This window comes from Garra rufa, chromosome 2, assembly GCF_049309525.1.
Source record: "Garra rufa chromosome 2, GarRuf1.0, whole genome shotgun sequence".
Classification (NCBI taxonomy): domain Eukaryota; kingdom Metazoa; phylum Chordata; class Actinopteri; order Cypriniformes; family Cyprinidae; genus Garra; species Garra rufa.
The window spans coordinates 45,905,298-45,920,764 of NC_133362.1; the positions used below are offsets into that span (position 1 = coordinate 45,905,298).

At 35.2% G+C, this 15,467-nt stretch overlaps 1 protein-coding gene across 1 annotated transcript in view; it reads right to left on the bottom strand.

Annotated features, from left to right (window-relative positions):
- dst (dystonin) overlaps nt 1–15,467 on the bottom strand; it is a 229,974-nt gene that overhangs the window by 164,878 nt on the left and 49,629 nt on the right. The window contains exons 5-6 of the mRNA XM_073834681.1: nt 7,398–7,459; nt 2,031–2,120 (exon numbers count right to left, since the gene is read on the bottom strand). Of these exons, the coding sequence (XP_073690782.1) occupies nt 2,031–2,120; nt 7,398–7,459 (152 nt within the window). The remainder of the gene's footprint in view (nt 1–2,030; nt 2,121–7,397; nt 7,460–15,467) is intronic.

The window sequence follows — 15,467 nt, forward strand, 5'->3', positions numbered from 1 at the left end:
CCATATTGAAATTTCAATATCTCTGGAACTGAACCATATAGGGCCTTAAAAATAAAGACACCAAAAGGAAAGTTTGTTGAGACCCAGTATCTAAAAGGGCATTCAAATATCTTTAATAGTTCTTGAGTCACAGACATGCAAACTTTGGAGTAAAAACTTGAAAAGCGCTCTTTCCCCTTTTTTGAATAGTCACCATTGGCACATAATGTAACAGAGATTGCTAAAGTCAACAGATTTTACTAATATAACTACCAATCTCTGTGTTAATATCATTATGATCTTTCTGAAGTCATTTTGCAAAATTGCCATTTTGACCCCCCTCTACAAAACAGTGGATTACTCAGCAAATATTCATCCATGACATTTAATATTTTGGCTTTTATTACTTTACATGCCTTTTTTGCTAAAAATATTAGCAAAATCTAAAATTTGAGCCGGGGACCTCTGGTTGAGTTGACACAGAAGGACCCTACTGAAATATAAAAAATAAATAAAAAATAAGAAGCATAAAAGGGGAAAATCTCAATTCAAACTGAACAGAATTCTAGTACTCAAATCAAAATCTGAATTTTATTATTTGCGTTGTTTTTTTTTTTCCCCTTTTAGATTAACTTATGGTTGGTTAAAGTAAACTTAAAAAAATGGGAGATTTCTAAATAATGTTTTGTTTATAAAAAAAGAAAAACCTTCAAATGAATGTTAATACTCTCATGAAGGTTTCCTATGAAGTGTACAGGCATTCATCTCAGGCACTGGCCATGTATTGTCCTTTGAGATTTAATGGCCCGATTAAATGTTTGACACACAATTTTGGACCCTGTTCAAAAGTTTACATACACTTGATTCTTAATACAGTGTTGTTGTTGTTGTTGTTTTGTTTAGTGATAGTTCTTCATGAGTCCCTTATTTGTCCTGAACAGTTAAACTGCCTGCTGTTCTTCAGAAAACAAAATCTCCACAATCTTTTGGGTTTTTCAGCATTTTTGTGTACTTGACCCCTTTCCAACAATGACAGTATGATTTTGAGATCCATCTTTTCACACTGAGGACAACTGAGAGACTCATATGCAACTATTACAGAAGGTTCAAATGCTCACTGATGCTCCAGAAGGAAACACGATGCATTAGTGTGAAAAGATGGAAGAATTTGTGCAACCTGAAGGATTTTTCTGAAGAACAGCAGGCAGTTTAACTGTTCAGGACAAACAAGGGACTCATGAACAACTATCACTAAATAAAAAAACACAGCTGTGGATCATTCAGGTAACAACACAGTATTAAGAATCAAGGGGATGTAAACTTTTGAACGGGGTCATTTTCATAAATCTAACTATTATTTTCTCTTGTGTACTATATGTAAACGTGTTTTATGTGAAGTATCTTATTTAGGTCACTACTAAATAACAAATAACATGCATTTTGTATGATCTGTCTTATTTTTGGTAAACTAATTGACATTTTGCAAAATACAGATACAGATTCACCAAAATCTCACTGACTTTCGAAATGTGAGCTGCATACTAAAGCTGCTGGCATGTGTTTGTTTGCACAAAGTGTGGGAACCACAGCACCTTTGATACTGAATGAGAATTCCTCCACAGCTCACAGTCAATCCATTGTAACACACCACACAACTGGACTATAATTTGAACAAGTTTACTTAATAATAGTGTAATGCTGGATGTACACTAGAGTGTAAATAAGCAGAAGCTTTTTCACAGATTACACTATTAGCAAAGGTGTTTTGGCTGCTGTAAAGCATTAAAGTGCAGGTAATGTTAAGTCACTTTTAGCAAAGCTGATCAGTGTGTGAGTGGCTGCTGGATTAGTAACACACAGACAGACACACACAGATGTGGACTGGTGTGGATGGTGAATCTAAGATGCCCCCTTCAAAAACACTGTGATGTTACAGCGAGTGACTTCACACATGTTCAAGTATTCCGCTTCAAGACTGCTTAAACATTTAACACACTTCTCAGTATGTTTCAGACACAAACAGCTGACAGATGAAACAGAGCAATACTCACCAGTGTCTCACCGGACAACACCTCCAGCAAGGAGATCAGGTTATGTCCATCTCGCAAATCCTCATACAGGTCGTTCACATGCTTTCGTACCTGAAACAAAGACAAGAGAAAGAAAATGTGAAAAAAGTAGTACACTAGTAAGATTTAAATGGTCTGAATAAATTATCCACATTACATACAATTTTTGTTTTTTAAATAAATGTTATACAGTTGTGAGGGATGATTTTCAATTTTTTTTGGCAACTCAAAATGTTTTTATGCAGTTTTTGTCTGCTAAAGTTTCATTTTTGTTTTTACGGATAGTGGTTTCATCACCTGAGAAATCAGTTTGTTGTTAATCAATAGTATGATCTATTAAACACACTGTACTTCAGTCCCTCACAGCCTCGTTTTATTTCTGATAAAAATGAAACAGGGTCATTCCGTGTCAAATCAACCAAATTTCAAAAACTTCCCCAACTCAAATTTTAGATTTTGCTAATATTTATTTTGAGGAAAGAGACATGTATAGTGATGAAAGCCAAAATATTAAAATCTTGGATGAATATTTACTGAGTAATCCACTTACTCAGTGGAAAGAGGTCAAAATGGCTATTTTCACTTTAGATTCAGAGTCAACTTACAGGGGCGTAAAAATGACTTCAGAAAGATGGCAGCATCATTACCTTATTTTGACACAGAGATTGGTGTTATATAAGTAAAATTTGTTGACTTAAGCAATCTTTGTTGCATTACATGCCAATGGTGACCATTCAAAAATGGGGAAACAGCACTTTTCTAGTTTTTCTCCAAAGTTTGCATGCCTGTAACTCAAGCAGTATTAAAGATATTTGAATGCCATTTTAGATGAACTTTCCTTTTGGCATCTTTATTTTTAAAGCCCTATGAGATTTGGTTCCAGAGATATTGGAATTCCAATATGTCCCCAGGAGTAAATCATTAAAATGTACACTTTCAGTGGTCAAAAACCGAATGTTGGTCAGTTTGAAAAAATACAATACTTATTTTCTTTTAAAAAGGAATGCCTGAAGAACAAATAATGTTAAAACTAGAGATGTATTTTGTTTCTTTCTGTCAAGACAACTGCATTGAACATACCAGTCTGAGTGCCATAAATATTCTTTTTCCAAAGTTTGAGTGCCTATAACTCAAGAAGTGTTAAAGATATTGCAATATTACTTTAGATTCTAGTTCTTCATTAACTTTCCTTTTAGAATCTTAATTTTCAAGACCCTACATCGTTCAGTCCCAGAGATATGGGAATCTCAATGAGGGTTTGAGATTATTAGCAAAATCTAAAATTTGAGCCGGGGACCTCTGGTTGAGTTGACACGGAATGACCCAATGTGCTGCTACCCTGACTCAGGTCTACAGACCTTCTTACTGGACCAGCATCTTATCAGCTTCACATTACAACACAGGAGAATTAATGACAATTCTGTGTTTTTTTTTTTGTTTTTTTTTTTCATTTGGTGACTTGAAGGAGATGTTTACATGGGGAATTGTCTCCAGCAATAAACTAGATCTGAAACAGTTTAGATATGACACTCCCATCTCAAAGGACCAGATCCACCCATTGTATGACTGTGACTGTGAGACACCAGCACACCTTGCAAAAGGCCTGTTTCAACACATCCACAATTTTGACCTTCGCCAAACCAGTTCACCTGCACTCCAAAAGCACATAAGCTTTGATTAATAAGTTGTCCAATTTCAGCATCACAATTCCTGTCTCAGCAATGACACTATAGTGCTCAGGAAACCATCAGTCACTGCATTTGCAGACAAGCACTCAGGATTGATGTCTGACATTGTGAGAGGATGTTTTTGAGGAATGAATTATCCCTCATGTTAGCGGAGAGCCTTTTTATCCCTCTCACACATGCAGCGTTGTAAACATTAGCACTCCCATGAGACGCTGGCCAATGGCAGACATCTAATCTGAAGGCCTTTCACCTCTGCAGCTCCAGCAGAGTGAACGACGCTTTATCCCCCGGTTCGTCCTGAATACCGCACCGCTGAAGTCACCTCTCTGCCTTACTGACCTGCTTTCACCCAGGTCCTCTTGCTCATAATCCCCAGCAAGCACAGCTGCACAACTAAAATAGATGTTTAACTCGGCTTCTGGGTCAGTCCAGTCTGTTACACTTTACTATGCGCCGCTAGTCAGCACCTTGCATAAGAAATCCCTGCTGAAAAAAACAGCATATGCTGGTTAGGTATGTTTTGGTGCTGGGATGCTGGTTTTAGCTGGTATATGCTGGTCCTTTGCTGGTTTATGCTGGTCCCTTGCTGGTTTATGCTGGTCCTTAGCTGGTTAATGCTGGTCCTTTGCTGGTTTATGCTGGTCATGTTGCTGGTCAAGGACCAGCATAAACCAGCAAAGGACCAGCATTAACCAGCAACATGACCAGCATAAACCAGCAAAAACCAGCAAGGGACCAGCATAAACCAGCAAAGGACCAGCATATACCAGCTAAAACCAGCATCCCAGCACCAAAACATACCTAACCAGCATATGCTGGTTTTTTCAGCAGGGATAGTAGAGGTGATTCCCACACTGTAAAATGTATCTTCTAAATGCTTTTAAAATGTACACTTAATGCTATATGTTTCCTTTTTTTTTGTCAAAAATGTGACCCTGGACCACAAAACCAGTCATAAGGGTCATTTTTTTTTAAATTGAGATTTACACATCTTCTAAAAGTTTTCCTTTGATGCATGGCTAGTTAGGACAATAATTGGCTGAGATACAACTACTTGAAAATCTGGAACTTGAGGGTGCAAAAAATCTATAAACTTATAAACTTGTCCAAATGAAGTTCTTAGCAATGCATATTACTAATCAAAAATTAAGTTTGGATATATTTATGGTTGGAAATGTACAAAATATCTTCTTGAAAATTCATGGAAATTAATGGAATTTTTTAAAAGAAAAATTGATCATTTTGACCCATACAATGTATTTTTGGATATTGCTACAAATATACCCATGCTACTTCTGACTGGTTTCGTGGTCCAGGGTCACAAATACGAATATGTAAACATTCCCGTGTATAATCGTTTTTGAGTAAATTGCTAATGCCATATACATCACTGCTTAAAGGTTTGTGAACCCTTTAGAATTTTTTGTATTTCTGCATAAATATGACCCAAAACATCATCAGATTTTCACACAAGTCTTGAAAGTAGACAAAGAGAGCCCAATCAAACAAGTGAGAGAAAACTATTTTCTTTGTCATTTATTTATTGAGGAAAATGATCCATTTTCCTTATCTGTGCGTTGCAAAAGTATGTGAATCTTTTGGATTAGCATTCAATTTAAAGGTGAAATTAGAGTCTGTGTAGATGTGTTTTCAGTCAGTGCAATGACTATCAAATGTCAGTACATGACCTGTTTTATTCAAAGAACACAAGTCATTCTATCAAAGAATGTTTAAAGAAGAACAAAGTTAATGTTTTGGAATGGCTGAGTCAAAGTCCAGACCTTAATCCAATTAAAAAGTTGTGGAAGAATCTAAGCAAGCAGTTCATAGGAGGAAACCCACCGACATCACAGAGTTGAAGTTCTGCTCTAAGGAATGGGCTAAAACTCCTACATGTTATTGTGCAGGACTGATCAGCATTTACAAGAAACTTTACCTTCAGATACTGCAGCAAAAGGGGGTCACACCACATAATGAATGCAAAGATTCACATGCTTTTGCAATGCACAGAAATGTAACCCTGGATCATTTTTCTCAATAAATAAATGACAAAAAAAAAAAAAATTATCTCACTTGTTTGATAAGGGGCTCTCTTTGTACTTTCAGGACTTGAAAAGTATGAAATGCGAAGATGTTTTTGGTCACATTCATGCAGAAATATAGAAAATTCTAAAGGGTTCACAAACTTTCAAGCAGCACTGTACACTACCGGTCAAAAGTTTGGGATCAGTAAGATTTTTAATTTATTTTAAATAAGTATGCTCATCAAGGCTGCGTTTATTAGATCAAAAATACAGAAAAAAAATGTAGATTGTGAAATAGTATTACGATGTAAAACAACGCTCTTCTATTTAAATATACATAAAAAAAAATCTAATTTATTTCTGTGACTGAAGTAGAATTTTTTTAGCCTCATTACTCCAGTCTTCAGTGTCACATGATCCTTCAGAAATTATTCTTATATACTGATTTATTATCAGTGCTGGAAACGGTTGTGCTGCTTAATATTTTTTTGGAACCTGTGATACTTTTTTCAGAATTCTGAATTTCTAATAAATAAAAGGTCAAAAGAACAGCATTTATTTAAAACTGTTCAAAATTCTGGGGTCAGTATGTTTTTATTTATACTTTATATTTATATTCTTTATTTTTTTATATAAATTAATAGTTTTATTCAGCAAGGATGTGTTGAACATAAATACATTATACTAATTTGTATGCTGAGAAATTATTTGTTTCTGGTCACATTTTACTATTTAATGCTACTAAGAGTCATTAAGTTCACTAAACACTGAACAGTGCAATGCCTATTAGAGGTTTCAATCAAACTACTACTGTACAATCCAGAGCAGAATTCTATTAAACAATAAATGCAGAATACGTGATATATATATATATATATATATATATATATATATATATATATATATATATATATATATATAATCCTCTCTTAACACTTTATTCAAGTCATATAAAACATTCCACAAAGTTAACTATAATAATCATCTATATCAGATTATCCAACATGCTGTTACTCACCTTTTTTTCTTTATGGTGAAATATGTCGCTACCTTATTCACAGCAATCTTCAAAAACAATTTATGAAGTCACTTATCTGATTGGAAATGTGTCTTAAACAGAAAATCAAGCTGAAGTTATTCTAGCAGACACGCTGTTACTTGCCATCCTGGATGAATGGTGCTGCTAAGGAAAACCTAACGCTGAAGTGTACATGTAAACAACATTTGGACACATTTGAAGAGGTAGTTATTTTGAAAACGCTGAAAATAAAACCTGTTATTCACAACAAAATGAGTTGTGAGACTGAGATTTTTAAAAGATCTCTTTTATCCAGGAAACAATATATTCTGCGTATCATGGAATGTTTAAGAACGTCAGCATGTCCTTCACGGTTAATAAACCGATCATGTGTTCTATCGTTTAGTATATTTTTAAACCAATGATGCCCTGAAGACACTGGCACAACTGAAGAATTAATAAAGCATATGTGGAGCTGCAGATCCCTCCCAAACAGAACCACAGCATGTCAACACCTTCCATTTCTGAGTTTGTATATTTAGATCACAGCATATTGGGAAAGTTCTCTTTCTAATGTGCACTGAAAATCACAACAGACTGAAAATCACAACAGACCTACCTTTAAGAGGTGCTGATTGATCCATTTTGTAAAAGTCTTTTTCTGGACTCGGTCTCTTTCATCTGAAAAACAAAAGGGATTGATGTTAGAACTGCTTTCAGACTGTTGCAAAACAATTTATCAATTTATAGCATTGCCATTTTTTTTTTCCTAAAAAATTATTCTACCAAAACCATTTAATGTCCATAGTTTGTTAGTCATCAAGATTATTTTTTTTTAATGAAATCCAAAAGCTTTCTAACCAATGCAACTACCACGTTCATAGCCCAGAAAGGTAGTAAGGATGTTCGGCAACCGAAATTATTCGACTGAAAGTAGAAAAAACAATAAGCCGAATAAGCAAAAAGGCTGAATAAATTATACCAAACGACGTGATGTGATCAAAAAGAGGATAATGCAGCAAACAAGTCGGCGGTGTTAAAGTATTTTAAACTGTCCTAGAAAGACGCAACAATCATTACAAGCACCGACAGCGAGAGACTGTTTATTATCACATCGCATGTCTTCCATATTCACCAAATGGCCTTAAACCATTAGTAAATAAACCACAGAACGTTATGTTGTCTAATACATCACATACCAACTGTATTTATTCTGACAGCGCTGCACAAGCTCCTTAGCCAGGGTTCAAAGTCCAAAGTGCGAAAAAAAATCTGCGTGATGAGAATCATTCATAAATCTGCTGCTGTCCGGAAAAAGTAGTACTGAGGTCTTCTTGTGGGTTTCCGCCAAAATAAAAGTCAACATTCATAAATGTAAGCATTGTAATTTTACTGTTGTGCTGTAAAAAAAATAACACAACAGCTCTATTAATACATTTATTATAACATTCTCCTTTGCTCAGTAAGGCTGCATTTATTTGTACATTAAAAACTAGGGCTGTCAATCGATTAAATTTTTTAATCGCGATTAATCGCATGGTTGTCTTGAGTTAACTCGCGATTAATCGCACATTTTTATCTGTTCTAAATGTACCTTAAATTAACACTTTTTAAAGTTTTTAATACTCTAATCAACATTGGCATGGATGCTTTAAGCAAATATGTGTTTATTATCAGTGAAACCATACTTGACTAGACTAACTTGTTTCAAATGTCATAGATGTTTTTCAAATAACTTGTTCATGTCTATTAGACACATGAAAAAAAGAACATAGAAACACCAGGTTCCCATTACTTCTCTTTCTTTGCACTGAGCAATTTACTTACACAAGCCTGTTTACATTATTTGCAGGACAGGGCAGCTCACTTCTTCTGAACATGCAAAATCTACATTTATTATTACATTTGTTTGCCTCTCGGTGCCCACATACTGTCATTTGATGCAGCCAAGTTCTCAACAAAACTGTTTCCATTGTTTTGATGTAATATTTCTGTTATCAGACAACCAAAGTAATATGAAATAATAACTGAAAAAAAAATCCTGAATTATGATCTTGATTCAATCACTGAAAAGAATCATTTACCTGCATCTGGACATAAGTCACTATTCCCTGCATTATTATCGTTGTTTTTAACTTCCTGTTTGAATGCCTTCAGGATCCTTTGACTTTTTAGGAGTTTAGCCATTTAAAGTTATGTGATCCCAAAAACCTGCTTCTTTTATGTTTTAATGTATTGTTTTGGTTATAATGTACTGATTGGAGAGCCTGGTCTCATGCAAATGCGCACTAGCACGACTTTCTGTTTCTATTTGGCGTGCTATTAACAAGCTGAAATTAACTTTGGCGTACATATGATATGCAATTATGCATGTGTTTGACGTGCATTTAATACGCAGTTTTCGCGTGCATACTCGTATGTGGCTTTACGCATCAACCCCACAGCAACAATCCTAACGTAGCCCGACTCCGCTTGCATTCATTAAATATGGCAGAAGTGCGTACCGGCCCACTTCAAGCACTGGAATGAACATAACATCAGTTTTAACCGAAAGCACGTTGGGAGACCTCACGCACGTTCAGCAAAACCGAAGAGCCTCAGAAACTATATTAGGTTTGTCCAATTATGTGTTTATGTATTGTTGCTAGACACTTTTCGCTAGGTTGGCAGCACTGCATCCATTTCTTTAACTATGGGCTACGTAGTGGGTCAAACAGAAATGCGCGCTGCATTAATCGCGCGTTAATAAAATTAGTGCCGTTAAAATGAATTTACGTTAACGCGCGATTAACGCGTTAATTTTGACCGCCCTATTAAAAACACATGCCTGATTCAAGATGGGGGTCTTAAAAATAGCCAAAGAATATTATTTTAATAACTTATTAATTTTAAGTTAAATTGTGGTTTGTTCTACTAGAATGTTAAAAATGTTCAGTGTTAAGCAAATATTTTAAATTGTTTTGTACTTTTTTTTTGAAAAGCAAGACAAAACTGTAAAAAGCATATTTCGGCTATTTAATTTATGCAATGGTGAAAAAAACCTGGCAAAATACATGGGGAAAAACACGAAAAATCGTGTTCGATTCCTAGTTAAAACAGTTGATGTGACATCAGTGGTTCAGCCTTAATTTTATGAAGCTGTGAGAAGCAAAATAAAGACTTTATTTAACAATTTCTTTTCTACTTGTGTCAATCTTCACTTCTTGTGCATTTATGAGAGTGTCACAACACATGCATTCTAACAGAACATCAATTTCTCTTAGTTCGTTTTCTGTATATTCTGGTTAAAATAAGTAAGGCTAGACAAAAACATCTTCAGACATGTTTACAAAGTTTTAGGTACAGCATGCGTCTTCTGCTTGTAAACAAAGCTCAGTGCTGAGATCCTCTTCCACTCCTCACGGTGCTGCTGGAGGTTAGATACATACGACGCCTATGCTTACATACGAGACCTTATACTTCTGCAACCATTAAAGCAATGCTGGCAGCACTCATGCATCTGTTTTTTGAAGCCAGGTTCTGCACCTGACGCACAGAACGAATGCTCAACTTCATTGATCGACCCTTGCGAGGCCTGTTCCGAATGGAGCCCATCTTGTATGACCCTGACCACTGTAGTGTAACTGGGTTTCAGGGTGTTACTGAACCTCTAATAGCCTTGACCATCTTTGTGGAGAGCAACAATTGTAATTCTCAAATCCTCAGAGACTTCTTTGCCATGTTGAACATCCAGTGGTCAGTATGAGAGAATTGTACTCAAAGCACCAAATCTGAACTGCTCTAATACAAGATGCACAACTTTGTATGGTCCTGTTAAGCAGACAAACACATAAACATGATGAATAGGACATGAGGCTTTGCATGGTTAAACAACATACTGCTGTTATCACTTAAGGTGTGCTCACTTTTGTTGTCAGCTATTTTGACAATAATGGCTGTATGTTGAGTTATTTTCAGAGGACAGTAAATCTATCCTGCTATACAAGCTGCACATTGACTACTCTAAAATATATCCAAGTTTCATTTCTATAGTATTGTCCCTTGAGAAGATATACTAAAATGGTTTGCTGAAATGTGAGGGGTGTTCTTACTTTTGTGAGATACAGTATGTAATGTCCCCCATGTAAACAGCTTTAGATATAAGCATGATATCTGTACCCATCCTGCCTTTAGTTTTAGAAGGGCTACAATGTTGTTAGCTGATACAAAAATACTAATGTTTTCTGGCCTGGCGGGTTTCTGTCATTCTCTAATGCCATGTTTCTAAATCTGGACAGGATATGAAAGCTAATTACAGAATAAGACTGAATCCCAGTCAAGTCTTGGTTCCATTACACAACGCTTCCAACCACATTATTTTGTTTCCTGTGTCCATGACAACAGACGTGCCTGCGTCACACACAGCTCAGTCGCCAGATCCTTCAGACTTTTAATAAACAGCAGCATAATGGAAATATACGTAGTATTTCAAACCTAATCAATACTGTCATTCGCATTTAAAAAGGAAAGTAACTTGTGCTTAACATCGTGCAAATGTTTCAAATCAGACACAGCCGTCATCATTTGACCATTTGTTTAGTGTTGCACGTGAATATTTGAAAAGCCCCTGTAGAGACTCTGCATTGCAGAAAACTGACTGAGAACTGAATCACCATCTGTCAATTAAAACAGAGACATGACCTCAAAATAAATCTGAAAACTGCATGTTTACACTCTCTGATGAAATGTGTGTGCTGTTTGTCTGTGCAAACTTGTGTTGCTATGCATCTGCTAGGGTGTCCTAGAGTCAAAAGTCTCTATTATATTTTAGTCTCTATATGTTTCTTTCCTTCAAATGTGGTTGCACGGATCTTTTTGCTTTATTTTATCATCCATCAAGTGAAAAGTTTGATCACTTAGTAAAGCGACAGCATACCTCGTCTCAAGCAAGAAGCATTATTTTTTTAAGATATCACAAGGTTTAGCATAAATACAGAGCAAAAAACATTTGAAAAAAATTGCATGATGACACGCCATGTTTAATTAACATTAATGTAAATTGAGATTTGGTGCTCAATGCCAAATATTTTATTCACCCTAAGGTGAAAATCCCATTCTTAATCCACTTCAGCATGCCTAACAAACCACACGATTTGAGGTATTTTAATGATGCAACACAATAACAGCAATTAAACTGCTCTACTGCACAATGCTGCACAGTATAAATGCCTCTTTCATTTATTCATTCATTAGGAATTAAATAAATGGTTGTTGTTTGCTGATTGTAACAACATTGGAGTGAGTAACAACACTGCAGGAGGTGAGCAATTATTCATAACACTGACAGAGAGGTTATGTTGATTAAAGTTGATTAAAGATCATATGGGCATGTAAATTAAGACAAAGTAATGATGTGTACGGCTAAATAATGTATAAACAACAATGCACTGCTTCATAAAAATAAGAATTGTCTAAACTGATTTATTTTTTTAATTAATAAATCCAAGGGATCATTTATCATTTCCATTTAAGTTTATTTAGCTACTACATATATTTAAATGTATTTTATTTCAGCTTTATTTTAAGTAACAAAAAAATGTTACTTAAAAACACTATCTGTACAGTATGAAAAATTTATATTAATTTCTGTTTTGCTGAAGACTATATTTTATAGTGTGATTAAATGACACTACTGTTACTGTTACAATTACTGTTTTTTAAGATACATAATCAAAATCTAAGAAAATAAGAAAGCACAATTTAGCTTACAATATCAGCCAACATACAATTAAACCAAAAATGATTCAGACACTAGCCCCCGGTTTCACAGACAAGGCTTAAGCCTAGTCCTAGACTAAAATGTAAATCTGAGTTGTTTCAACTAAAATAAAATTGCACTGATTGATCCTAAAATATATTAGTGCCTTTGTTTTGTCTCAAGATGCACACCAGTAATGTTTTTATTCTAATCACATTTATGAAAATTGCTTAAATGTCCTAATTGAACTTTGGCCTAATCTTGGTTTAGTCTAAACCCTGTCTGTGAAACCGGGCCTAGATATAATTTTTTTTTTTTTTTTTTTTTTTTGCTAGTGGGTGCAGGATACTATACACTCTTAAAAATAAAGGTGCTTGAAAAGGTTCTTCAAGCAATGCCATAGAAGAACCATTCGGTCAAAGAACCATCTTTTTCTTGCCTTTTTATAATCTGAAGAACCTTTTCTTTATGGAACCATTTAGACAAAAAAAGGTTCTTCTATGGCATCATGAAGCACCCTTATTTTTAAGAGGATAGCAAAATAAAGTAATCTGTGACATATTTATTCAAAATTATTCATACAGTTGACAACCAGTAAAGCTAATGACAATTTGGGACCAAAAATTTGATTTAACACTTACACATAGACTACCTTTCAATCAAAGATATCTGACATTATCAAGATGAATTTGTTTAACTCTGAGTTCTTGTCACATTTTATTACCATTTTCAAAACTATAGCAAATAAACTGTGATAATGCAAGAAAGGTGTCTGAATAAGTTTTGGTTTGACTGTATATCAAATATTGATACCGATAAATGAAAAAATCTCAAATATCAGCCAATAAGCTAATATCATATATTCCTATTAAACCATGATACACATGAAAGACACTGCCTGATACACTTACCAAAAAGAAGTATACTTCAAATTAATTTTATTAAGTTTACTTAAGTAAAGTATACTTTAAGCATACAAATATCAGTGTACCAGTAGTATACTATTAAGTGTACTATTTCAATACTCCTTGGGACTAAACTGGGACAATTTCTAGTATATAAAAGTTTACTTTTAATATAGTAGAACAGCAGTAAACTTTGAATACACAACTAGTTTACATCTATGTTTTCAGTTTGTACTGCAAGAATATTAAAAGTGAACTTATAGGTATACTGATAGTTTACTAATTAAATATTTTTATGCATTTTTTGTACACTTTGAAGTATAGTCTCAGTAAACTACTAATGTAGTAGTTTTATACTGCAAGTATACTCATAAGTCACATTATACTTTAAGTATACTACTATGTCTCTATTTAGGTATTAATTTGTATATATTTTGTTATATGAATATCTGAACATACAAAACATCAAAAGACAGAACGCTATCTGCTTGTAAACAAAAACATTTTATTCTAGCTTCACGCATTCCTTTTTATAAACACTTGAATGCGGGCAAGTTTCATAAATAAAAAAATAAATAATTAATTAACATTTTAAACAAAAAACTCAAATAAAAGACTACTCATGATAATCAAAACATAGATTGAGCCCAAAGCTTGACAGTCATTATTACCTCTTTATGGGTCAATATTTTATTCCATAACGTTACACAGTTTTACATAGCTATGGTTTTGATGCTGTTTTTATCTGACGATTGTGTTAGATTACATGTGGAAGCATCTGTTGTTTCGGTTTCTTCTTTACTTGTGTTTCACAAATTCTGTACAGAAGATACAGTGCAGTCGAGCCCCAGCGTGTAACTATAAAAACACAGATTCTCAGAGCACAAGTATAGCTCAAACATACTTAGACTTAGAAGCATAAGTTAGGTATACTTGTATAAGTATACTAATACTTAAACAAAAGTTGTATAAGTATACTAATGCCATTTTAAGTATATAAAGCACATTTCTGAGAAGTACATAAAAAGTATACTGAAAGTATACTTTCCTATTTTATAGTTTAAAAGAAGTATACTAATAGCACAATTGAACTTATTGTTTCGTAAGGGTAGTAATGTCATTTTTGGTTAAGGACATATTGTTTGACATTTTTTTCTAATCTTCAATCCCAAGTATGATCCACAGCTTGCCCTAGCAACACCGCAAATAAAGATACAGCAGAGCATGCATGTGCTGATGTGAGCCAGTGTGACAGCAGTCACCTCAACCTGACAAGAACAGCCAAACATCGCAAATCTCACTGTACTCTGAACCCTCCAGCACTGCCGGAGATAAACTCTGCCCCTAAGAGCATTACAACACAAGATCTGGGAAGCGGAAAGAAAAAGAAAATCAATCTAAAAGCTTGGCACACTGCAGCAAAAGCAGGCAATCTGGCAGACGAAGCGATCGCAGGAAGCTGAGGAAAGCTACTGACCCATGCAGCACATGAGCGCCACCAGCAGAGCGCTGCGCTGGCCGTCTCCCCTCATCACGCTGACCGATCCCAGCTCAGGTACCTTCAGCAGAGCGTCGTACATGTCTGACGGCCCGCACGAGTGTGCGAGCAGCCGCCGAGGGTGGGACTCTGCTGGCTTCCCCGCGAGGCAGCAGCTACTCCCTTGCTTTTCCCCTCAGTATTCCTTCACAACCGTCTAGAACGAGTCCCATCAGGTTTTCCACCGGCACGCAGTGAGTAACAGGCTCCACCGCATGGTAAATGTTTACATAAGAGTGCTTGCTCGAGTCTTCACTGCAGCGAGTTACTAAGGCTACTGGCTGAAGCTCTGAGGATATGATTCTGCTGAGTAATATACTCAGTGACATTTTCCACACAGCACTCTTTTGTGAAGCAGCAATGAACAGGCCTGGTCCTTTGAGGAAACAATGATCAACTCCATTATATTGTTAAGATCTTCCACTCTACTTACAAGTGTTTAATTCTGTTCACAAAGACTTCAGTTATTTATGCAAATGACAACCGAATTGTACAATTAAATTCACTCCT